A 26,232-nucleotide genomic window follows, 5' to 3' on the forward strand; every position below is an offset into this window, starting at 1 on the left:
CTTCCAGTACCTGAAGGGAGCTACAAGAAGGCTATAGAGGGACTGTTTACAAAGGCCTGGAGTGACAGGATGAGGGGCAGCAGTTTGAAATTAAAGAAGAAAAGACTTAGATTGGATGTTAGGAACAAGTCCTGCACCGTGAGGGTGGCAGAACACTGCAACAGGTTGCCCAGGGATGTAGTAGAGGCCACATTCATGGAGATACTGAAGGTCAGGCTCAACAAGGCTCTGAGCAAGCTGATCTAGTGAAAGATGTCCCCACTCACTGCAGAGGGCTTACACTAGGTGATCTTTGGGGGTTCCTTTTAGCCCAATCAATTCTGTGATTCTGTTACACAATACATGGTATCTTTCTCCCAAGAGCAGTGTGTAACCCCATTTCAGAAGGACACTGAGTACCAACTATAATTTCTTTCTCCAACCAAGACAGAATGTAAAGAGGAAATCTTGACTATCTACTTTTTCAGTGGTGACTGGCAGAGTGTAGATAGCCTCTCTCATCCATCTCTTTGGGAATTTCAAGAAAGAGAGTCACACCATTAGGATACAACATACATATGCTGCATGGGTCATTCCCAATTAAGTAGGACAAATTATGATATGTTAGATCTTTGTCCTTCAAATATACTTCTACTATGCAACTCTGAGCCCTGTCCCCAGTGTTTAATATACTGCAAGCACAGGAAGAATCTGCTGGAGCTTCCCAAGGACTATGACTGGAAGACAACAGTTATCCTGAAAGGCCTTTTGCCTCAATGTGTAGCAGGATTATATCCATTTTAATGGGCTTAGGGTAGGCAACATCCTAGAGGATGTACATCAAAGATCTTCTCACAAGACTGAAAACATCTTACCTTTCAGCACCATTTATAATTAGTGTTGCTGTCCAAACTGTTTCCCTTAGAATAACTGTTCTCAAAGATGACACCTGGCAGTGTCAGTGCTGACAGCTTTTTAGACTTTTAACCCACCCCCAAAGTAAAGTACTGTATAAACTGTAAATTGTTTTGACTACCAAGACTAACAGCTCCAAGTCTGAAGTGTTCAGGGACAGTACAGTGCATGCTAGCAGGATCACGTGGCATTTGCAGACACGGGGGCAATCACTCGCTTTAGACTTCCATGGCTGGCTGTAACCTCTTTAAACTGAACTGCTATTTCTGCAGTAGCAGAAACAAGCAACCCCAAAGCAGGTATCTATCCTCACTGACCTAGAGGAAATCTAAGAAGTTGTCAGTGCTATTATCCTTCCTCCCTCCCCTCCCTCTCACCCTGCATGTCTTCCATATTCCAATGGCTGTTTATGAGCTCAGCTGTCATTCTTTGCACAAGGGAAAGATAGATGGGACACACCAACGCCAACCTAGGTGACCTTTGGATGTGACAAGATTTTTAGGTCAGTTCCACTAAATGGGAGCCTTGGTGTATCGAGGCTCGCCTCAGGGTGAAATTTCCAGTGAATTTATTATCTCCCAATGCCCTTTGGACTGCTTCCCACCATCAAACACCATGGCAGCACTTGGAACAGGAAGAAATACATTAACTGGAATCTGATTGTTTTAAAAGGTTACAGCTGCCCAAATATAATTTAATTTCATACTTGCCCTTTGAGGGTTTGGTGTATATTTTCATTTTATGACTGCAAATGATAAAGCTCTTAAGATTCTAGGCAATAAAAAGGAAAAGGGGGGCGAAAGTATTTTAAGAGTTAGAAGTCTATTCAGTTTGTAGTCAATGAACAAAGTGACAAACCAGCTGCTTTTTTTTTCAATCTAACATTTCCGTATATTTTTTAGTATTCATTCCTTTCTACACTTGATGGTGAACAGTATCTTTTAGTGAAATCAAACCTGCAATGCCACCCAGTGTGATACAAAAGAAACATTTCATGCGCGAGCACCTACCTATCCATTAAGGACCTGATTCAGAGCAGCAATTAATGTGACGTGCAAGGTATCTGAATGAAAAAGGATGGGGGACATTTTTATTTTTAAATCAGGCAGACATAAGAAAATGGTTAAATGTAGGCATAATATTTTGAGTTTTAACTGGGTAAGCCATTGCTCATTTTAGAACCTCTTCTCTAACAACTTCTGTCTGGGCTAAGGTCATGTATATGAGTTCATCTACCCATGTCCATACAACGTAATAAAAATGTGGGTACCCAACACTGCTTTTGGGGCAGCATTCAATTTGGTTGCAGCCTGACACTTGTGCAGTAATGAACTTCTAAGGCACAAGTGTATGGGATATGACATCCTGTTACACAACATCAAAGAGTTCTTCTTCCCCACTCAAAAGTGAAAGCAAGCTCTCTGCACTAACACACAAGCTAGTACACAAATGTCAGTGTGGCCAGCTTGGACTAGAGGTAGGAAACCCTAAGTATTCAGGTCTTTCATTGTGCCTAGTGAAGACTCAGTTAACGAATGAATGTCACCTCCCCATCTGACATTCTGATACAATTCTGATCACTGTTTTCTTACCACAAAACTCAGCACAGGAAAAGTGAAACAGCTGCGGCAAGAAGGAAGGACTAAGTGTGAATGTTGTCTATCCTGTTTTCAAAGCCACTGTATGAAATTAATTTTACTGCTGGGCCCCCAAATCACCTCAGGCCTCTTAAAAGAAATCTTACCTAAACACACACTGAACTACATCATTCAAATTATTTAGCCACCAGTGTATTTTACCAGAGTGTAGCAGACAGCAAGGCTGCCATGATATATAGGAATGGGATGAGTAGAGTTGATTGTCCAGTTCTGGGCCCCTCAAGTTGAAGAAGGACAGGAAACTGCTTGAGCGAGTCCAGCACTGAGCCATGAAAATGATTAAGGGAGTGGCTCTCTTATAAAGAGAGACTGAGGGAGCTGGGGATCTTTAGCCTGGAAAATAAGAAACCCAGAGGTGACCTCATTCATGCCTGTAACTATGTAAAAGGTGAGTGCCAAGAGGATGGACTCAGCCTCTGCCTGTTGATGCCCAATGGCACATCCATTGTTGTTTCCATTGCAAATTTTTTTTTCTTTTCAGAAGTTTGGAGTTTAATGGTAAAATCAACATCAGACATAAAATAGGACTTCAGTCATGTCCTTTTGCCAAATTCAGCTAGATCCATTTGGTTTCCTTAATGAAAAAAATGTGCCACTGTATTCTATGGTAATGGCCCAAAATACTTTAATAACATGATCATAAGCTGCAATGTTTTTGGTGCATTAACACAGAACACAATGTTATAATTTATAAAGGGTGTTTTGAGCTGTGAAATGGAAAAGAAAAATTAGGAAAAGAAAAGCCTTTCTTGCCAGATACCATTTTCACATTCCACCATGGTGGAACTTGCAGAGTGGGCACTTCACCGTCATTCAGAAGGGCAGAGTACCATGGGCTTTGCTGCTCAGCCTTCCTTGGCACAGCATCTGTATGGAGGCACTCAGGGATGCTGTTTTTCATGCTCCTGAGTGCATCAGGCATGGGGACAGGTACCACCCTTCCTGTCACCCCATGTCTCTTAGGGGTTAACTTCATTCCCTTGCACATAAACTGGCAGTCCCAGGCCCCTTTGGGAGAAACAGATACTGTACCTATAGAAAAGAGCTGAAAAAAGCCACTCCACAGCAGTCCCCAAAGACAATTTGGCTCCCTCAATATGCCACAAGCAGATTGCCCCTGTCAGCCACCGCTGGTGCAATATGTGACACAGCTGTGGTTACTAAACCACAGTACAGCTCACAATGCAGCTAGAAAATTCTGCTGTAGTGCAGACTCTAAACAAGAGAGAGCAATGACTCTAATCAGCAAGACACAGAGCTGGAAATTGCTTTAGAAAAACCCTCTTTCCACTACCAAGAAAGCGTTTGAAACTTTGATATTGCTATCCTGTTGTATTGATAACCATAGGATATTGATTTCAAAGCTTCTCCCAACTTTTAAAAATGTATTTTTTTGTACACATTTTGCTTTTTAGTTTGATTTGTATGTTTGTCCATTAGGGAAAGAATTCACACAGTAGCTTGCTGACAGCCCTGCTCTCTGTAATTCTAGAATCTGACAGTCTCTAAGATGATTTAACAAACTTGCAGTGTATTTCTGGATGGGTAAATTATCTGCAACGTGGCCAATCTTTATGGCTGAGAGGTTAAGGAGTGTAAATCCAGTAGTCTGTAACACTCTTCTCCTTAGCTATGTAATGAATGGACTGCAACAGAAAAAGAACGCTGGTAAAAATGGCAAACAAATAAGGCACATACATAAAAGTCAAAGAGATACTTAGAATCTAGTCCAGAAAATGGAGAGTTCAGGCGGGTTGAAAACTTTAAAACTAGTCTCAAGATCCACTAGGAGCTACAGGAACTGTTGCCTCAAAATTTTCTTGTTAAGATTTATCTGACAAAATCCACTGGAGCAGGAAATGTTAAGCATCTCTGAAAATAGAAAATGAGTTTGAGGAAATTGAGCCTAAGACTTGAGGAAACAGCTCAGGAATAAGCTTATACAGGCAAAACAGAATAATTACGTCCAACGCTCAATGTTACATGTCCAGATACTACTGAGCTAATTTCAGTTTGTGACTTTGGAAAGAAAGCAAACAGAATATGTATCTTGACATTAGTGGTTTGTTGTCTACAGCCTACAGTAACCAGGGATTTCACAGTTCCAAAGTGTGCCCCATATTAGTCTCCATTCATAAAAGGTGCTTAAATATCCTGCTTGGTAACAGTTAAACCTGGCAAGGAATTGGATGTATAAAACACAGGATGAGAGTAAGAGCACAAGAACTATTAAAACAGCTTACAATGTTCCTGTTGCATGACATTTATATCCCTGGCCAGTGATATTCTCCCTATGCCATTCATTTATTCCTACCCTGTTCTGCCTTGTGAATTGGAAATGACCTAAAGCTTTGGAGGAAAAAAATGGTCACAAACAATACTGAGTAAGAAATAAGATATATTTTTTTTTTACACATTCAGCATTGTTCAGCAAGCTCTGAAGAGTGATTTACAATTTTCCTGTCTGTTTGTCTCTCCTGATGATCTGCTCAGGCACTGTAAATATGAGCTATTGGCAGAGTGCTGCATGAAGATGATGAACTCCAAAATATCAAGAACAATTCATGAGTCTGACTGCAGCTTTCATGTTTTAAAAGAGGCCAGTAACTCCCCCAGTTCATGGTTTCAGAGTGAATCCTCCACAGCCAGTCAAACCCCACTTGGTGTGATTTCCTGTCCCCCTGTCTCTCCGGACCGTTTGCTCAGGATTATACAATCTTATTTGCATGATTATATAATCTTCTTTTCAGCAACATCCCTCTGAAAAGAGCAAACAACATAATAGGAAAACCAGTAGCATAAGCCAACTATTTCAAAACCCAGTGTCTGGAATGCGCAAAGGGCACAAAGTAGAAAAAAAAATCTTTGTGTGTGTGTGTCTGTGTTGTCACTAGATTTTTCATACAGACCTTCCCAGGGAGAATTAATTCCAAATCAATGTAAGCCACTAAATACTGACTTCTGTGAAACACAAGCACTTCACAGGTTTGCTCCATTGCCAATGCAGGGAAGGCAGCATTGTTTCAGTTATCTCAAGGTTTTATGTATAAAGGTTGCTATTTACTTCTTTCTCGACAGAAGCTACTTTGGGGCAGTACAGTAAAGTTGTCAGATGTTTTTCTCTCCCGGTTTAAGACTTTGGCAGACAGATGTTGACACTACTGTGGCACAGGTTGAACTCCTAACTCTATCACTGCAACCATCCAAAGCCCTGGTTACATCACACAAAAAAATAAACCATCTTAGCTGATACATATATATATATATATATATATATATATATATATATATATATGCCTCCACTGCAGGAGTCTGCTCTTCATTCATATACTTCAGACTTTGTCCTAGGCAGGACACTGTAAGTGAAGACTGTCACATTCCAACCTGCAAACAGGCTTTTCTGCGGCTGCTAAAACTACTTATGCTGTCAGTTACTTCAGCAATATTCATCTAAAATTAATGCCTTATAAATAATCAAGGAGTAATCTGCTTCTGTCTGTCAGGCTAACCCCAAAAAGAAAGAAGTGTAACATTTTTGTGAGAGAAAAGAAATTAAGGACGACCTGACCTCAGGAGCACGCTTGCCAGACAGCAAGGCACTCTTCTTGCATGACCTATTTTTCCCTGCTCACACCGCAGAGACGTTTGGAACAAATGGCCAGCAATTTACAACGCTTGAAACACACAGAGGGTTGCCACCCAAACAAGGCCTGTGGGCATCTTAATGGCCTTGTCAGGTTTAGGAAAGTTTTTAGTGACTTGTCATCTCTCTTCAAGTTGAGAAGAGAGCTCCCTTTACCAAGTTCATAAAGGGATATGCCAAATGTCACACTTTTCCAGAAATTAGGGTACTGGGTTTGCATGGCTCATGGGCTAATATTTTGTTGCCTATCACCCAGTGTGTGCATTGCCTGAGTGACAAATTATGCCAGTTAGATGTACCTAGTGCACTCGCTGGTTTAGCTGTAACACAAACTAACATGAGTGATTACTGAGAGCTAAAGAAACTGCTTCTAGCTTAAGTAAGCTTTCTTATAGCCTAAGTTCCAATAGTGGAATACTTTCAAACTGCTTTTCAAAGATGCTAAAAACTATTGCCTGTTAAATTCCAGTGTGATCTAGAGAACATCTGATTCTGCTAACAGAACCAGATTTTGTATCAGTACATTCTGTACATCACCTGCAGTATGAGCTATTTAACATATGTGATTTTCAACCTTTTAGGTCTGAGAACACCATAACCATCTTAGTAGAGACAAAGACCAATGTATCATGATATAAAAAGCCTGTCTACAACAGGTCAACTTCACGGAAAACACCTTTCAGATCATTAAAAATGGCTCTCACAGAAAGCCATTTTATACTATTATAAGGTTTTTACAGTCACTGTAAGATAAAGACACAGGAGTGGTCACCTTTTGCTAATTCACAGAAGTCAAGGAAGATAAGAAAAAGCTTGAGACAGAGAAAAGCAAAGGAAAAGGAAAGAAACACAAGAGATAAGGTAGAATAAAAATAGCACAAAGGTGTGAATATGGAAGGTGAGGCGAAGGACTGGGTTTCTTCATGCTGGGGCTTCTATGTAAAGAGACAATGGTATGAAAATGAAGGTTGGCAAATCCAAAACAACGTGGAAAAGACATTGCTTGTGCTTAATTTCCTTTGTCCAAATGTCAAATGCCTTCTGGGAACCTGGAGGGTGGAGAGAGGAGGAGTAATGCTGTACAAGCATCTTGTAATGGGTTCTTCCTAAAGGGGATTTCTTGAACACTGCTAGGCTCTGGTGCTAGCCCATACAGGCTCCGGAAAGTAGGAAAAAATGCTGGCTGCACTTTTTCCAGGCTATTTGCATATGTTCTTTAGTATGCAGAATGTCTCTGTATGTAATTGAATTGTTGTTTTTGCCTCTATTAATACATATGCAAATGAGCCACTACTGCAGCTGTGCTGTATTAATCATATGTGTGCTTCTGTCTGTCTGCCCCGCAGGCTCAGGGTTGGAAGGAGGGGGAAGAGGGAATTCAGTCTCTTTAACCTACAAGAAAACTCACTCATGCAGACAGAGGTCTGCTAGCAAACAGCAGGCCTGAGTTACAACTGGAAGGAAGACAGGCTGGTCATTTTTCAGTCTTTTTTCATTTTTCATAGATATGGATGGAATCTGAAAGTTATGAAGAAAGGAAAGTTAATCTAGATAAAATAAATGTGCTACCACTGCTATTTTTTCCTCTGGAGGGCTGGAGAGGGAATTATAAACTGACAACCCACAGAGTAGCCATGATGTTGTTTTATCATGTGTATTTGCTGCCTAAAAATGTCCACTGTGCATATATTTACCCTCAGTGCTCAATAAAATACACGGCATTTATACACATTCTGTCATAACGATTGTCCTTTGGACATTGATTGGGTTTCAACAAAATGATGTGATCAAGCTTTTCATTCAGATCTATTTTGATAGATTATATTGAGTTTACCCACAACAACACATAAGATTCTACCAAAGGCAAGTATGGGCTATTTAGATGCTAACCACAAGGCTCATTTACCCAACACGAGCAAGATTTATTTGAGCTGGTATGTTCTGTGGTTCCTGCTTTTACACAATCTATCACAATCTCTGGCTCTCAGCAGGTATCCAGAAAGTGAGAACTAGTTGCATCCTGGCATTGTGAGGGTTGTTTTGAGTTAATTGGGGGGAACTTCTTCCATTCAAAACCACAGGGATTGCTCAAAAATGCTCTTGGCAATCATCAGCCTGTCTCTCCACAACTTACTTAACATAGTTTAATGCATATTTTGAGTGCTAAAATAATGGAACAGGTTGCTAAGGGGTGTGGTTGTCCCTGAAGACATTCAAGATCAGTCTTGATGTGGCCCTAGACTGTCTGATCTAGTTGGAGGTGACTGCAGTGGAGTTGGACAAGATGACCTTCAAAGGTCCTTTCTGACTCTATGCAATCTGTGACTCTGTGCATTTTAAAAATCATCACTAAAACTTCATAATAAATATTTTGAAAATTTCATTTTTTTAATGACAACTTACCCCACACCCACATATAGATCTTCACCCTGCTTACATAAATACTAAATCCCATTTCTCTAGGTGAAGAACTGGACCTTGGTCTAGTGCTCTCTTTTAAAATGGCCATCCCAGCTACTCATGTGCAAAAGAGGTTGCACTTATCTAGTGGCCAGCACATTCACTTACAAAGCCAGAAACAGGTGGTGGACAGAAGTAAAGAATATAGAATCTGCATGGCCCTAGCAATTTATAAAGAGAAGTCCAATCCAACAATAATGTATAGATATTATGCTGGTTTATTACTCCTGTTGTTATAATTATTTATGATGGCCACCAGAAACAGCATAGCAATACACTGAGCTAATGGCAGATGGACAACTGCCATCTTTTGGTTATGCTAATGTCGCTTTCCACGTATTTAGCTGGTTTCCCACCCCCCCCCCCCCAGATGTGTGTGCTCACAGTGAAAAACTGATTCTACATTTTTATGCTTAAGTGGATTGCATGAGTATTATAATATTGTAATTAAACTGTGCACTAATGATTCATTCCCTACAAATTAAGTCAGAGTCCTACTAATGTGAACAGGTAATGCAGAAAAAGCAAACAATGGAATGACTCACTGTTGCAAAGCTAGCTTAGATGATATTTAAAGGTAGACGCTCCCCTGTCAATAGAAACAATAACCTTCCACTAAGAAATGGTCTACCTTCTTCTAGGCAAAGAACTGGTTATAGTAACATCTCAAAGAGGTCAAGAAGGTAGACTGCAAAGTAAATGATTAACAGGTAGTGTTGCCACCTTTTGGCTAAATTGCATAGACACGGTAATGGGGAATTATACTTTCCTTCTCAAAAGTAACTCTCATGTCTTTTCATTCTGTCAAGTTGGCTTCCCAACATAAGGAAAGACTCAAGCTTGAGTGTTCAGATATATCACTACAGTGTTCATACAGTTTTTCCAGGGTCTTCTTTCACAGATTTGAAGTGTTCTAACACTGGAAGGCCAACTACTTAATCTGGTGAAAACTGGTTATGTCTACAGATTATGGAAACAAATCAGAAGGAGGTATGAAAAAAGAAAAAAAAATGTGCTTAACAATTAATGTATGACAATATAGTGTCACCTCTTTAAGAGAGAGGGGAAGTTCTGTCACCAGGAACATTTCAAATTAAGAAAAGTCTTCAGGGAAGTAACCTGAGCTGGCAAGTGGAAAGATACAGCTCACCCCTGCAACGGTGCAGAAGCCAAAAGGGAGCTAATATATAAGAAAAAAGTGGAAACTGACAGAGTAGTCCTCATGCTTTACTTTTATTTCAGGGGCAACAGATGCTTTATGCAATACCCATACAACCAGTGGAGCAGTCTTCTTCTGATCAGTCACTATATACTTGCTAAATAGCTCTATTCTTTCTGTTTCTTTCAAGTAAAACAAACACAGAGACCACAGATGATTATGTGACCCTTAAGATATCTACAAGTGAGGTTTTCTGGAGGAAAATTTGTAATGAGTCACACACCTAAATAACAGCAAGATGAATGATTTTGAGAAGCACTCAAACTTGAAGAGTTTACTCAAAATCTAACCACTTGTGTCAGTGCCTACATGTGGCCCCAATTCTCCTAAAAATGTGGTCCAGACTGCATATGCTACATTCCACTGAAATTCAGTCCTTGGTACGCATCTTTCCACACCACTGAAAAAGCATAGGTTTGTAGTAAGAAAAAAGGTAATTGAGCCAAGTACTTAACAAAGAAAGTACTGACTAAAAAACCTGGCAAAATTATTTTTCCAAATATGTTTGAGGTCTAAATACGCTCATCATCTTTACACAAATAGCTAAAGAGAATCCAATCAGGATTCTTCAAACAGTTGGTCTTCAGAACTGAGACCCAGATAAAATACTTTCACACTTGTATACTGACATGAAGTTCTCCTGATCCATATAATGACCGGTTTGGTCATAATGCCAGATGGAACCTCCAGTAATTAAGATGTCTTGTTTCAGGCTACGATGAAGAGGGAAGAAAGTTTGAACTTGGCCACTCAAAACTTTTTGGGGTGTTTTTCCAAGAGCACATGTCTGTCTTTCAATGCAGTCATGGAGATACACAGAATTTGTATTACTGCCAATTAATCAGTTGTCACTATTTGGTTTCCAAACAATCTGGGAAAACTGAACCATCCACACTCTCAATGGTACAGACTGCTCCCCATTTTCAGATCAGGCAATCAGATCCTTTGTTTCCTAATGCTCAAAAAGAGCTCAGGAATTATTTTGTCTCAGAAAAGAAACCACTAGATATAATTCCATACAGAACTTACTCAGACCCAGTAATGCATACTAGGTATGCCCAAGAAGATTGGTATTAGAACAGTCACTACAGATTACTTTGTTCAGAATGTGTCACATGATCTTTGCTTACAGCTTTCAGTCCTGATCCTCAAGATGGAGAAATTTAATTCTCTCATCTGATGAGCCATATAGGAAAACATCATGTTGATATAAGGCATGCCACAGCACTTAAAATTCATTAGCCCTATTCAGCAAATGTTCAATTTTTTCAGTGGCAATGTTCAATTTTTTCTTGTCCATTTGAAGCAGAATTGTCACTCCTGAAGGACAAGACCATGTGAAATTTAAGGGGAGAAAAAAACAGCACAAGAAATTCACATGCTAGCCAGAAGGGATTTTACTGCAATGAGGGTGTATTTTAAAAGGACACGTAAATGTTTGGGACTGAATATTTTCATTAGAAAGAAAAGCTAAAAACTTTTTCTCGTGTGGCACTTATGCCATTAAATGTGCAGATGAGTGGCTATGCAGGCTCACAGAAAGCTCTTTATCAGAGGACAGGTTCAAGCACACATCATGCTAATGCCAGCTTCTCCAACATGGTTCCCATCTATCCACTCCTTAAGTTTTAGTTTCTATTCTTATTGAGTCATTAGTCTCTCTCTGGATACTGGAAATAAAGGCAATTGTATATGGCTAATTGTGTTGTGAGACTCAAAAGCAGGGAGCAAAACGAGGGCTTTCGATTATGAACCTTCCAGTGGAAATCAACAGGACAGTTCAAAATGAGAGATTACATTTTCCCTGGCAAAAAGTGTCTTAATTGCCACAGAAAACCAATCAGGTGTTAGCTGCTCTTCTACAAACACAGTCTGCACTTCATATAAAAAGAGAAAATTCGTTTTTGACAACCAGGGATATAAAAGTACTTCCTGTCGACCTCACAATACACTGCTAAAACCATGGCCCAAACTTCAAATTCTGTAATGAAATAACAAAGACATGTTTATGGCTATACAAACAAACAACAAGAATTCCCTGGCTTTGTCTTCACTAAGATAACACTGTGTACCAAATTCTGCTGGGAGAAACAAACTAAGCATTGTGTCAGCTACTTTGATCTGCCCCGAAAACTACTCAAAGCCTGAAAGATGAGCGACAGGGAGGATAGTAACAGAAAGAAAAGAAGGCACATTGTACTTTTCTGGCCTTCTACTGCCTGATGACCAGATGGCAGAACACTGGTTATATGTAATGTAGGGGGATGTCTGAAAGAGGACAATGACTGCACATTCACTCTTGCTATTTAAAGGTGGTTTTGGACTAGTTCTTCACGACAAACATCATGAATGTTTATTCATGACTGAAGAAACAGTCATCGCTGAGCTAAACTGACTTTGAACAGAGTTTGGAAGCTATGAATCTTCCAGGCTAGCAGCTACATTAGGTTAAGTTCCACGCATGTTAGCATGGGCAGAATCTATTCTGAGTACTGTATCATAAAACATTTCCCAAAGCACATATAGCCTATAAAGCTCTTCCAAGTGACATCAGAAATTAAAAGGCATGTCTGATTTTTGTTAGAGTGCACTGATAGCTAAAAATCACTGTTAAGACATGAAGAGAGACAACTCCACTTTTTTTTCTGGTGCATATATACATATATATATACACACACACTCTTAAGAGATCAAGTCAACAGTTATTAATTTGAATCCCTCCCTTTAGTTCCAGACTAAACAGTATGTAGTAAAACAACACAGGTGAATTTGGTCAATAATTTTGCTTTAATATTCTCCTCTGCAAAGAAACAAGAGGCCTTTGAAGTTTTGTAATTTTCCACAACCTAAAGTGAACTTAAGATATTTATTAAGTCAGTCACATTTGCACAAAGCCCACCTTTTTATAAGGAAACTGTCAATGTGATGAAGCTTGTATTAATCAGAATAATTTGGCCCACTGCATGCAGAGATACAGCCTAAAGTTGGTCATGAAAGTGAAACATCCTCCTAGCTTACTGGAGCACTGATGCATTATTTTTAGGTTAAATGACTGCAAGAATAACAAGAATTAGATCTCTATTTTCTTTTCCAAATGTGTGTTCGTGTGTGTTTGGCTGCTCTAAGTACTTTATCAATACTGACATCACTCCTTCAAATTCATTTTAAGAGGGACGACTTCTATGGCTCCCATGACTTTTAAGCCACCTATGGTATTTGCAGCTCACAGAATCAGAAACTAACACACAGACATTGTAGCTTTTCATACAAAGGCACAATAGGAATGAATGTATTAACCTCTGCAGTGCACAGAATGTGTCAACTTACACACTGGCAGCTATTGCTGTGAAACTCGGCGGCTCACTTCCGCTGGCTGTGTTAAAATAAATTCAATTTAAAACATCTCCCCCAGAACTACATCCCACGCTCCTGTATGCTGGCCAAACAACTCGAATATCTGATGGTGTAGAGAGTCTACTTCGTATTTATTCTGGCCAAACTGAGTTTCAGAATGCATTTCACATGTACTGTTTATTAATGCTGAGCTTTTACGAGCAGGTACAAAGCTCTGTTGTTCCATGTGACTTTGGAAATGATAATGAGCAGGGAGACAAATCAGCAATGGAGAGTATGGGTTTGGGGTTTGTTGTTTCTACAAAAGTGGCAATCCGGAATTTGCAGAACTAGAGATTAGTCCTATCTAAATCTCATTTTACTCTCAAATTCTACCTGACTTCATCCTACCAGTAAAGCATACATAGCAGGTAACAAAATTCTAACCGCGGAGATGGACATCACACTTGCTTAATTCCAATGACTTGATAAGGCTTATGGATCTGATCAGGAATACCTGAGGAGCATCTGCACCACTGTCCTCGACACTCTTAATACCTCCAAAACTTATAATGTTATTGGGAATTTTTAATCAGATGCATCTGGCTACCAGATCAACTTCTTAATGTAGCTCCAAAAAAATTCTTCAGCATCTTTCCACCTGTTTCCTAACTGCCTACATTCAATTGGTATAATCACTAATCATCTGCACTACAGCAGTGCCTAAAACGTGCCAGGCACCATAAAACACTCTAGGAGGGCCCAGCCATTGCTCTGAAGAGCTTACAGCCTCAAAGGACATAATCGCGTTACACGAATGTAAGCAGTTTAAAAGTGCTTGTCAGGACAGCGCTTGTCTGCCGGGCAGTGCGCGTCCTTTTGCTGCTTTACATCTAGCCAGCCGTACAGCGCTTGTCTGCCGGGCAGTGCGCGTCCTTTTGCTGCTTTACATCTAGCCAGCCGTACAGCGCTTGTCTGCCGGGCAGTGCGCGTCCTTCTGCTGCTTTACATCTAGCCAGCCGTACAGCGCTTGTCTGCCGGGCAGTGCGCGTCCTTCTGCTGCTTTACATCTAGCCAGCCGTTCCAGCCTGCATCACAACTCCCGCAGGAAAAAGACCAGCTAACACACCGCTCTCTGGAAACTGAAAGCAGAAACCGAAAAGTGGCTAAGTCGACAATAAAGATGTAAAAAAGTAACAGAAAGTTCCCTGGAGGTGAAAGGAAAACGTGTATGATTCGATGATTGTGGTGTGCTTCAGATGCAAATTGTATGTGGCGAGCACAGACCAAACCCCTCGTCCATCGCATTGTGTTCAAATGGAAGAGAAAACTGTTTTCCATATTTACTTAACCTCTGCCTCTGCTGCATTGTTTTCGGACTTACCTGCAGTTGGAGTGGGCCTAAGCCTGGTGTTGCTGCGGCAGCAGCTGCCATGGTAGTTGGGATCAGCTGAACGGGGTAAGGGTCACCTAAGTAAGAGAATAATAGAGGCGTCAGCACCTTTTATCTACTCTCCACCTGCAAATTAAAGTCCTGCATTCACTCCTTCCAAAAGCCTTCTTTTGTGTGCCTTGTTGAGGCCTAATGAAAAGCTCTATTGTGCAGCCTTTTACTAACTCTCTTTTCACAATTCTGGCTGAGAGAGGAATGTGAATAAAAGGCACAAGCAATTAAGGCGGAAACCTCATCCTTTTTCATGATGTATTTAGGGAAATGGAAAAAAAACCTGCACACTGATCAGAAGGCTGCACTTCAGGAAAAAAAAAGAGGGGGGAAAGAAAGAAGATGGAGGTGGAGGAGAAGAAAAGAAAAACAGAACAGCCTCGATAAGATCACAGCGTTCAGAAGGCGACAGATTTACAAGCTTGTCCAGAATATGAAGTTAACCAAACTCTGCTCACTGTTAGTAAACTGAGCCCTCACGCAGATCAGAAATGGCACTCCCCTGACTACTGTGTTTTCTTTAGGTGACAAAAAAAACCCTGCTTTAGTTTCAGGGGTTGATCTTTCAACAGGAAAAGCCATCTGAAGTTAACTAAATCAGATACGAGCCTCCAAAATCGCTGTGCTAACTCCACGACTTACAATTCAGTTTTGCTTTTGAGGGAAGAATGTTTTTCTTTTACCAAGCACTGCATTTTGCTGAACAAGATAAAGGACATGGTAAAGGTTTAAGAAAAAGTTGCCAGTGTCACTCTTTACACATCCTTATTTGTTAAACATATCTTTATTTGTATAAACTAACTTCATAGTAGCCATCAACAAAACTATTAAGAATGACAGAATCATCAAATCAACCAGATTGGAAGAGACCTCCAAGATCATCCAGTCCAACCTAGCACCCAGCCCTAGCCAGTCAACTAGACCATGGAACTAAGTGCCTCATCCAGGCTTTTCTTCAACACCTCCACAGACGACTACTCCACCACTTCCCTGAGCAGTCTATTCCAATGCCAAATGAGTCTCTCTGCGTAGGATTTCCTCCTAACATCCAGCTTATACCTCCCCTGGCACAACTTGAGACTGTGTCCCCTTGTTCTATTGCTGGTTGTCTGGCAGAAGACACTGGCCCCCACCTGGCTACAGCCTCCCTTCAGGTAGCTGTAGACAGCAATGAGGTCACCCCTGAGCCTCCTCTTCTCCAGGCTAAACAACCCCAGCTCCCTCAGCCTCTCATACAGTTTGTGTTCCAAGCCCCTCACCAGCTTTGTTACCCTTCTCTGGACACGTTCAAGAAAACTGTTAAAAAAAAAAGTTACATGCATTAGAGTACTTCTCCAAGTGATGCAGAGTTCAACCACTTTCAGCTCAAAGAAGCACCACTGGAGCATTTCTGTGTGTCCCTATGTTCTGGCAGTGTGCATGATTTCTCTAGCATTAAAAAGACACTTGAAATGGGATTATGGAAAGGGCAGAACCCTTTGTCAGGAAAATCTACCTAAATGTTCCTGTGCCTCTCATTACAAAGGTAGATGAAAAGTTTTCCTCCTCCATTGCGCTTTTTTGAGTGAACTGGGGAGACAAATCAAGAAGGCAATACAGACTGCTATTATCAATTATTATGAGTTATCATTGATTTAAGATTTAGAATGGTACCAAGCCTAAGTTACAGAAAACAGAAAGCAGAGGGGAATAAATTCATCTCCTAGGTTTGAAATACTACAAATAAACTGTGTTGTTGTAGTACAAACATTTAGGAAAACTGCTAATGCTTGCTTTCCCCTTTTATAATGCAAGCTTTTAAAAAGACATGTTCTTCTTCAAGCTTTTAGGATCTCCTGTTGAAAATTAAACACTGTAACTTCTAGAAACAGAGATCTAGAAGAAAGTTGGACTTGTAAAGCATCTTAAGAGATAATTAATCTCAGTAAGCATGCCTGCTTATATTTAAGAACGTCTTAATGCTTTGCTGACTGAAGCCTCACATTCTTTCAAGGCCAGCCAGCCCAGCCATATGAATACATCCATCCCCATTCACAAATGTCTTTGCACCAGCATCAGGACATGACTTCTCCAAACATTGATTTAGTTATTTATTGTCAATGATTTCCTGACCTGCTTGCTTTTTTTCTCCCAAAGATGCCATTGTCTCCTATTTTCCAATTTTACTTTGCTCTAATCGAGGCATCTGCTTTCCGCTTCATCTCACAGAAGGAATTAAAAGTCTTCTGCAGAGTGACCCAAGCAGTGGGCTTTAAATACGTGATGACATGGAGAAGAGAGGGTGGTCAATGACTCAGGATATGTGCTGTTTAGCTACTTCCTAACCACTACTATCTAAAATGCTAATCCACGAGTATTCTTCAAGAGTCCTCTCTCCAAGAGGCCAATTTGTTCAGGCACAAAAGAATACATAAATACATAAAATATATTTTATATAAAACTATTTCGACTGCAAAGAATGAGTGAAATGTTTCTTAGAATGTTGCTTTTACAGCCCTTTTATTTTAAATTATAAATTATTTGTCTTAAAGCACGCACATTAAAAGATGCACTCTCCCTCATTCCTCTTCTCTCCACACACACACACACACATAAGCTTCAGCCCACCTTCCTGACACCTCATGCTAACTTAGCTAACTTACAAACACCACTATTCTCACCTTCCTAAACTGCTAGTCATATTCTCATACCTTCGTCTCTTGAAGTAATTCCTACCCTTTACAGTAAATTTAGTAGCTACACCACATGCATAACCCATGGCCATGTGCACAGTCAGAACAACTGTCTTGGTTACGCTTCTGGGTCTCTTTAGGAGACCATGCTGGAAAGTGACTACTACACCCATATATGCTAATGTAGCTTTTCAGTATTCTAAGGAAAAGATTCAAATTCATCCTAAGAAGGTATCAGAGATATGCACAGCTAGGCTGTCCTGTCTACCAGGTTGTTTTTTGCTACCTTGCTCTCTAAACTGTTTTACTTTTATCCAGCACTCTGAAGTACTTTTAACAAAAGAAAAGAACAAACGAAAGTGAAAGACTCTGTAACCTGTTATCATGAATCTTTGCACAGCTAAGCTTTGGTAACACCTGCTAGCTTATGCTTACTGTTGTGCTGTGACTCTTTCACTAGTGCTAGTTAGATCTGTATACGTCCACATTACCGCTTCCACGGCATGCACCTGGTAGCAGAAAAGAGGATGGAGGAAAGTATAATAATGAGCAGATTCTTGGAATCATAGAACGGTTTCGGTTGGAAGGGCCTTAAAGATCATCTAGTTCCAAGTCCCCTGACATAGTCAGAGGCACCTCCCACTAGACCGGGTTGCTCAAGGCCTCATCCAGCCTGGCCTTGAACACCTCCAGGGAAGAAGCATTCGTGACCTCCCTGGGCAGCCTGTTCCAGTGTCTCACCACCCTCACGGTTAAATAATTTCTTCCTAATTTCCAGTCTAGGTCTGCCCTCCTCAGCTTCATCCCATTCTGTCTTGTCATATCAATACAAGCCCTTGTAAAAAGTCCCTTCCTGGCTTTCTTGTAGGCCTCCTGAAGGTACTTCAGGTACCACAGGCTGCACTGTTTGCCCTGGTACAAATGTTTAACAAAAGACTGTCTCTATCTGGAGGAACTTCCTGTCCAGAGTAGACAAAACACAAAGAGCAAGAAATACACACAAACACTGTGCCATGTCCTGGGGTCACTCAACAGGCCAGTGGAAGAGCCAAGATTAAAACCTGTGGACAATTCCTCAGGTGGCACAGAAGAAACTGCCATTACTCTGTATACTAACAAAGGCCTCATCTACTCTGATAAATCCATTGCTGCTCACTCTGCTACCACTCTAGAACACAATACATCTTTCTACTGGCCTCACGGTTATTCCCACATCAGACTGAGGGTTTTGCCTGAACAATCTTAGTTAATTCTGAAGTCTGGGAAATGCACATCTTAACTATTTCACTGCTTCTTCAGTAAATATCTTATTTTTAGACAGAGAATGTCATTACATTTTTTCCCAAGCTCTGGGAACATGTCAGGAATGTGAGGCAAGATATACAGTTATTAGAAATAGATATTTCCCAAGCCATTCACAAGTTTGTGTCACTAAAACTCCCAATAAATTTCAAAACCAACTATAGTTCTGGTGGATGAGAAGCTGGACATGAACCAGCTGTGTGCACCTGCAGCCCAGAAAGCCATCAAAAGGGCTTTCATCAAAAGGAGTGTGGCCAGCAGGTCAAGAGAGGTGGTTCTGCCCTTCTGCTGAGACCTCATCTGGAGTACTATGGCTCTGGAGCTCTCAACATAGCAAGACATGGACCTGATGGAGTGTGTCCAGAGAAGGGCCAGGAAAATGATCAGGGGTCTGGAGCACCTCTCCTGCGGAGACAGGCTGAGGGAGCTGGGGTTGTTCAGTCTGGAGAAAAGAAGGCTCCAGAGAGACAATAGCAGCCTGCCAGTACCTGAAGAGAGCTACAAGAAGGCTGCAGAGGGACTGTTTGCAAAGGCCTGCAGGGACAGGAGAAGAGGGAATGGTTTGACATGAGAGAAGAGATTTAGATTGGACAATAGGAACAAGTTCTTTACCATAAGCGTGCTGCAACACTGAAACAGGCTGCCCAGGGATGTAGTTAAAGCCTCGTTCCTGAGGAGTAAGGTCAGGCTGAACAAGGCTCTGAGCAGCCTGATCTACAGTTAAGGATGTTCCTACTCATTGCAGGGGGGCTGCACCAGATGACCTTTGGAAGTGTCTTCCAACTCAAAGTATTCCATCACTTTATGATTCTATAATACAGCGCCTAAGGAAGTAAATGGGATATGGTGGGGTATATTAGAGGTGTTGGTGAACACTGTGAGCCGGTGGCTGAGGGAAGAAAGGTGGCAAGGCTGAACCCTCATCTCTCTCTCAATGCCTTATTTCTTTATCCTTCCTTTGGTCCGTTCTCCACAAACATACCAAGAACCTCTTTCCTGATAATTTATGCACTGCAACTTCTTTCAATTTCAAATCACACCTTCATCTTTGCCAAAAATACTCTTCCAAGATCTTGCTTACAAGAGGATTTTTCATGAAGTGCCTTCTCTCCTAAACCACTCTTTCTACGAGCTCTCCCCATCGTGCTGCACAAAAACATTTTTCTGCGAAAGTGAGTTGTGTGCAGAGCCAAGTGGACATCCTGTCCCAAAGCGCAAAATAACAACCCGCTGGTGACTAGGGACTTGATTTTCAAATGACTACTACCCAAATAATGGATACTAAATAACTGCACACTTGTGGAAATACGACGTTGGCTCTTAACCCATTTATATGTTTTGAGAAATTTTATCGAAGGAGTTTAGTAAATTAAAAACCATTAAGACTCCTTTTTTTTTTTTAAGAGAAAAGAAAGCATAAGAGAGAATGTTCTGCATCTTGTACTGCTCACCTGAACCCCTCAGTTTTTGTATTCCTTTCTCTGTCACTCATCTCATTTATTCTCCTTCATGGTGTAATTCCCCTCAGTGTATTGTCTTGTCTCCTGACAGGCTGCAAGCTCTTCAGAGCAGGCACAATTGTCTCACTTGCTATATAAATCAAGTTACATGCTAATGTTAAATTATAATGTTTTGACAGGATTTTGAAGCTGAACTTGATTATATGAAACAATAGAACGTTCTGGGTTTCTTTCTGAAATTTTCTCCTTTAAAAGAAAACGATACCAGAAGAGAAGAAGCAGGGGGGCTACTTCCCATGATTTAAAAAAGGTATTGGTTTCCTCCTACTTCTCTTTCAGGGACAGCAAGTGAAAAAAGCTGGAGGTCATGGAAGGAGGAAAAAAAAACAACCAAACAAAAAACAAGAGCAGAAAGAGTAGGAAACAAAACCAAATTCTTTAATGATAATTTCCAAATTCAGTATGCCAGACTAAATTCCATGAAAAATACTGGAATAATCACTTCCTTATAGTAGATTCAGTGGAAAAAAAAAGGAATTCTACATTCTCTTCCCCCTATTTTTGATAAGCTCTAGAAAAAAACACAATAATTTTACACTCAATTTATTACTTAAGCATATTTACAATGAATAATCAGAGCTGATGGCTAGCTGACAGACAAGCCACTGTATTTCTTCCCACCACTCACTCATTTTCATCCTCATCACCATTTTCCTTTCATTTTTCAGGTGGGATGGTGGACAAGTAGTAAGAGCAATGAGAGGCTGTGAAAGATATAAGCAGTGTTCACTGACTTCTGGCTCTAAGCATTAGGAATTTAGGTAAGTAAGAAGGAAAGAATAAGGAAGATGCCACCAGTGGCTTCAAAAGAAGAAATCCAAAGTGGTTCCCTGATTTCGAGGATAGTTCCAGACAGCATTAAGTGAATGCTGCCTATTTGGTATTTTAAAGGAACAATTCAGTTTAAGGGTTGGCTTTGGAGAAATCTAAAAGCAACTTTCTAATGCCTATGAGGAGGTGATCAACAAGACAGATCCAAGTTCCTCCTGGTAGCATTTGGTTGCAGGACAAGAGACAATGAACATAAAATAAATCAAGAGAGGATCATATTTTCCTGTAAGGGCAGCCAAATGTTGAAACAGGCTGTCAAAATGGGGTTGTGCTGTCTCGATTCATGGAAAAAAAACTGCCCTGAGTGAATTAAGCCCTGAGTAACCTGGTCTTATCTTCTACATGACTCTGCTGGGATGAAGAAGTCTCACAGTACCTCTGAGACTACCTCAGACTTCTGAGATCCCTTCCAACAAGAATAATCCTACCTTTTCCAGCCTGCTTGTTTTTAAGTTTTTAAGCAAACACCTGTTGAATAAATGATAGTTAATCCAAAAGGAAAGCCACTGTGCTTCCACACATCTGTGTACACGCTCAGGGATTGCAAACTGGTACTTTTATTCGGTTGCCCAATTATGCCTGAGAGTGCACTATCACCAGACATCTTCTATCACCTAGAATCTCAGCTGAAACTATCAGCCTGTTTTCACAGGACCTCCTTGTTTTGCTTGGCTATTTTGGTTTTATCAGGATTATTGTGAGAAGCCATGCACAGATCAGGGGACTACTGAATTCTTTCAGCTGGAAATAGTTTTGAGCTGTGTTGTTATTTTTTTGCAGCTTTGATGCCTTCCGTTGCATTTGCAGTGTTATAGAAGTGACACATTCCCATGTATGCTAAAAGGCAAAGTTGTTACCAAAAATTCCTCCTTCTTGCTGTTTCTATCCACAATGCTATTACTCTTTTCTTATCCTGGGGGTGAACATGAGGGTTAGTCATATGCTCATTCTTTTCCCAGGCATAAACAGTAGCCCTGAAAGATGACTAGCATCTTTATAAGGAAGCTGCAGTATGTGGGCCTCACAACACATGGTTCCTATTTTTGTCATTCTGATAAAAGCACAGCAATGTCAATATTTTTTTGTGTGTGATTTAGTGATTGTCCATGACCTGTGCATCAGCTGATACAGTCAAAGCAGAAATTAGTGCTCAGTCTCCTCAGAAGCCAGACACATGGAAACTGAGCACAAGAAAAATTAGAAGATAGGCCACATGATACTCCATGAAACAATGAAACATGTGACTGACTGAAAAACAGAGATACATCATCAAACTTCCCTGAGGAAGTTTATGATATTTAACTCTTGAATTTTATTGTACTGCAGAAGGAACCAATTAACCGAGAGATTAATTTTCATCATTTTCATCAGACATCAGGAATTATTGTTCAGAGTACAGATGAACAGTAAATTCAGTATGTTTTAATTTTATTAGGCTGCGTTTGTTCATCTCACATTTTTGCCACTTTTAAAAAGGAATTAGAGATTTCATAACTTCGGGTGCATTATTCTACTTAGAACACTTACAGCAGCACTGCACTGATATGTAAGACACATACAATGTACCTATTGTATATTCAGATTTCCCTCCCCTAATTGGATGTGGTTGAAATAGTGACTAAAGCACTTTCCAAAAACCTCGTGTTGATGACATCTGACTGGGAACACAATATGATTTGTTACAGCAAATTATCCACAGGGGAGAGGAGGAATGGTCAAAGAAAAACCATTCTTATTTCTAAAATATGGCATATTTCCATAAAAATACAGAATGCTAACTTAGAAGCTTTCCTGGCAAAGAAGCATGGTCAGCAGGCTGAGAGAAGTGATTCAGCCACTCTCCTCTGGTTAGACCTAACCTGGAGTACAGTGTCCAGCTCTGGGGCTCCCAGCATGAAAGAGACAGGAACATGCTGCAGCGGGTCTAGAGGAGGGCCTCCAAGATGATCAGAGGGCTTGCAGCATGTCTCCTATGAAGACAGGCTGATAGAAGTGTGTATGTTCAACCTAATGAGAGGAAGGCTCTGGGGAGACCTTATAGCTACATTTTGGTATCTGAAGGAGACCTACAGGAAAGCTGGGGACAGACTCTTTAGAAGGGCTTTCAGCAATAGAATGAGGGGCAATAGTTTGAAACTGGAGGACAGATTTAGGTTGGACATAAGGAGGAAGTTCTTTACAATGAGATTGGTAGAGTACTGGAATAGGTTGCCCAGGGATACAGTTGAGACCCCATCCTTGGAAACACCCAAGACCAGACTTCATGTGGCTATGGGCAACCTGATCTAGCTGGAAGTTTCCCTGCTGACTGCAGGGGGCTTGGTCAAGATGACCTTTGAGGGTGCCTTTCAACCCAATGCAATCTGTGAATCTCTGAATAACCTGAAAAATGTATTTGGGGTAAATATCACTTCCAGTAACACAGACTTAGTAACTACTGCTGAGAGAAGAAAATAAATAAAAAACCCCAAACATATAATTGAAAACCTTGCACACCATGAACTGGGGAGGACCCTTCTCCTTTATAATTTTGGGCTACTCTGTGTCTTTTAGTGCAAAGCTAATTGTAAAAAGCACCACAAATGCAGAACCACAGAAGCAGCACAGAGAAGCAGTCTGTCCCAGTGTATTCTGCCCTCTGAATTTGTTGAAGGACACTCTCTTTCCCACTGCTCTCAGGCCAATTCCTTCTGCCTTTTCTGGCTTCCAGAAGCAGCCCCTTTTGCTTTCCCAAATCTTTATCACCTCTTACACAAAAGACAATCATGCCTTAACGTTCCACGTACATACCTATGTATGTGTGTGTTACTAGAGGATCACACTACCTATGACAGAAGAGCAGTCTCCTGTAAGGCTGAGCTGTGCAGTTTTTAAAGCAAACAGCACAAAACTTTTATAGCTTCCACCATTTTCATACTTTCAAAGCACTTCACATATACCAATCAGCTCTAAATAAAGTCTAATTATTTGTAAGAGTGGCCCTTGCAGATCTGTATCACCTGGTGTGAAATATGACTTCAGCAAAGTCGACAGCAACAGTTCCTCAGACCTCAGCAGAGCTGTCATTTCAGCCACCTGCTAAAATGATGGGAGTCATGTTTATTACCTAGTGAGTATCACAAGTGGAGCTGAGCTAATAATAGCAGCAGTAACAAATCATACGAGTTAACGAATGCTGGCTAAGATTAAACGGAGAGGGGTCAAATGACCTGCACCAATCCGCACAGCCTACATATGGGAGAAGACTTGCCATAGCTTGAGAAACAAATAGGGCTCTGCTTGGTTTCAACATCAGCTGAAACAAAAGGTGATCACCTGCTGCTAAAATCCATTCAGACACTTGGGATACTAGTGTTAACCCCCAATATGGGCTCACACCACAGACCACTAACTTAGTTAACACTCCACTTTGAAACATGAAGTCTTTATAAAGAGATCTGCATTGTACATTGCATTCTCCAGCATCCTCCTGGGGAAACTGTCTGCTTATGGTTTGGATGGGTGGCCAGTTCACTGGGTTATGAACCAGCCAGATGGCTGAGCTCAGAGAGTGGTGTAAATGGAGTCAAATCCAGTCAGCAGCCGGTCACAAGCAATGTTCCCCAGGGCTCAGTTTTGAGATCAGTTCTCTTTAATATCTTGCACAACGATCTGGATGAGTGAATTTAGTGCACCCTCGGTAAGTTTGCAGGTGATACCAGATTGGGTGCTGCTCTGGGTCACAACAACCCCATGAATGCTCCAGGCTGGCTGGGGGTGCTGGCTGACAGCTGTCTGAATATGAGCCAGCAGTGAGCCCAGATGGCTAAAAAGGCCAACAGTATCCTGGCCTGGATCAGCAGGATTATGTCCAGCAGGAGTAAGGAAGTGATGAAGCCCCTGCACTTGGCACTGGTCAGGCCACAGCTTGAGTAATGGGTTCAGTTTTGGGCTCCCCACTACAAGAAACACAAAAAGCTGGTGAAGGGTCTAGAGAAGAAGTCTTATGTGGAACAGCTGAGGGATCTAGGAATATTTATTCTGGAGAAGAGGAGGCTGAAGGGGAGATCTTGTTGCTCTCTACAACCACATGAAGTGGTTGCAGTGAGGTGGGGTTTGGTTGGTCTCTTCTTCCTAGTATCCGGTGATAGAATGAGAAGAAATGGCCTGAAAATGTGCCAGATTTAGGTTGGATATTAGGAAAAACTCCTTCCTGGAAGAGTGGTCAGGCATTGGAATATGCTGCCCAGGGAGGAGGTGGAGTCACCATCCTTAGAGGTGTTCAAGAAATAAGTGCATGAAGCACTTCAGGACATGGTTTAGTTGCCATGGGATTGTTAGGTTGACAGTTGGACTTGATCACGGTATCACAGTATCACCAAGGTTGGAAGAGAGGTCTTTTCCAACCATAACAATACTATGGCTCTGTGAAACATTACATATAAAACAAATAAAGAGGTCTGCATAAAAATCAAAATACTTAAATTCCAAATAGTACACAGAGAATGGATAACCAGCTATGTAGGAAACAGGTAGGCAGCTGGTATTTTTCTTGCTAATTGTGGACAATTGAGACCTTCACACACTGCTAACTTCTTTTTCTCATATAAAAAAAAAAGCTTGGGATGTAAATAATAATACTAAATACTTCACACACCATACATTTACATCTAGGTATGGAGGTTAGAAATCAGTATGACTCTTTTTCTCTAAATAGAAATGTAATCTTAATAGAAGTTCCTCCCTTTTTCTCTGCCAACTTTACCACCACACAATATGCCATAGAGAAAAAAGGGGAAGTGTCAACTTGTGTAAATTGTCCCTTACGTAATGCAAACCATCTGTTTAAAGAAACAAAACAAAACTGAAAAATCAAGCCATTCCCAAGCATTACTTGCTATGGAGAAAAAGAAAGAAAAGGAAATTTACTACACTGAATTGGAAGTCAAAGACCAGAACCTGCCATGGTTTCATTACCTAAATTGAATGAAAGAACAACAGCAGTGTAACCAGGTATTTGTCGTTTTTCCTCTTTCACTGACCTCAAGGCTCCATCACATGTTCTCTTCCAGCTGCAGCTGTGCAGCACCAGCTCCAATCACAACCCCCTGCCAAGGGTTACAACTGCGACCAAGCTCTTGTTTAATCACTTTCCAACATGTTTTCACCAAAATGAGCCAGCTTGGTTTAAGCCATTTTAAAGAAAGTCTTTGCCTTATTTGGCAGGTCAGGGAGCACCTAACCAAGACAACTGGCCAGAACATCAGAAGTTAGAGG

General features: G+C 40.9%; 1 protein-coding gene across 15 annotated transcripts in view; it reads right to left on the bottom strand.

The window, feature by feature from the left end:
• Positions 1-26,232, bottom strand: part of SOX5 (SRY-box transcription factor 5) — a 371,094-nt gene that overhangs the window by 76,327 nt on the left and 268,535 nt on the right. For all 15 annotated transcript variants that reach the window (XM_064155975.1, XM_064155969.1, XM_064155972.1 and 12 more), the window contains one exon: positions 14,592-14,677. In XM_064155975.1, coding sequence (XP_064012045.1) covers positions 14,592-14,677 — 86 coding nt within the window. The remainder of the gene's footprint in view (positions 1-14,591; positions 14,678-26,232) is intronic.

The sequence above is a fragment of the Pogoniulus pusillus genome, chromosome 15 (assembly GCF_015220805.1).
Source record: "Pogoniulus pusillus isolate bPogPus1 chromosome 15, bPogPus1.pri, whole genome shotgun sequence".
In the NCBI taxonomy this organism is placed as follows: Eukaryota; Metazoa; Chordata; class Aves; order Piciformes; family Lybiidae; genus Pogoniulus; species Pogoniulus pusillus.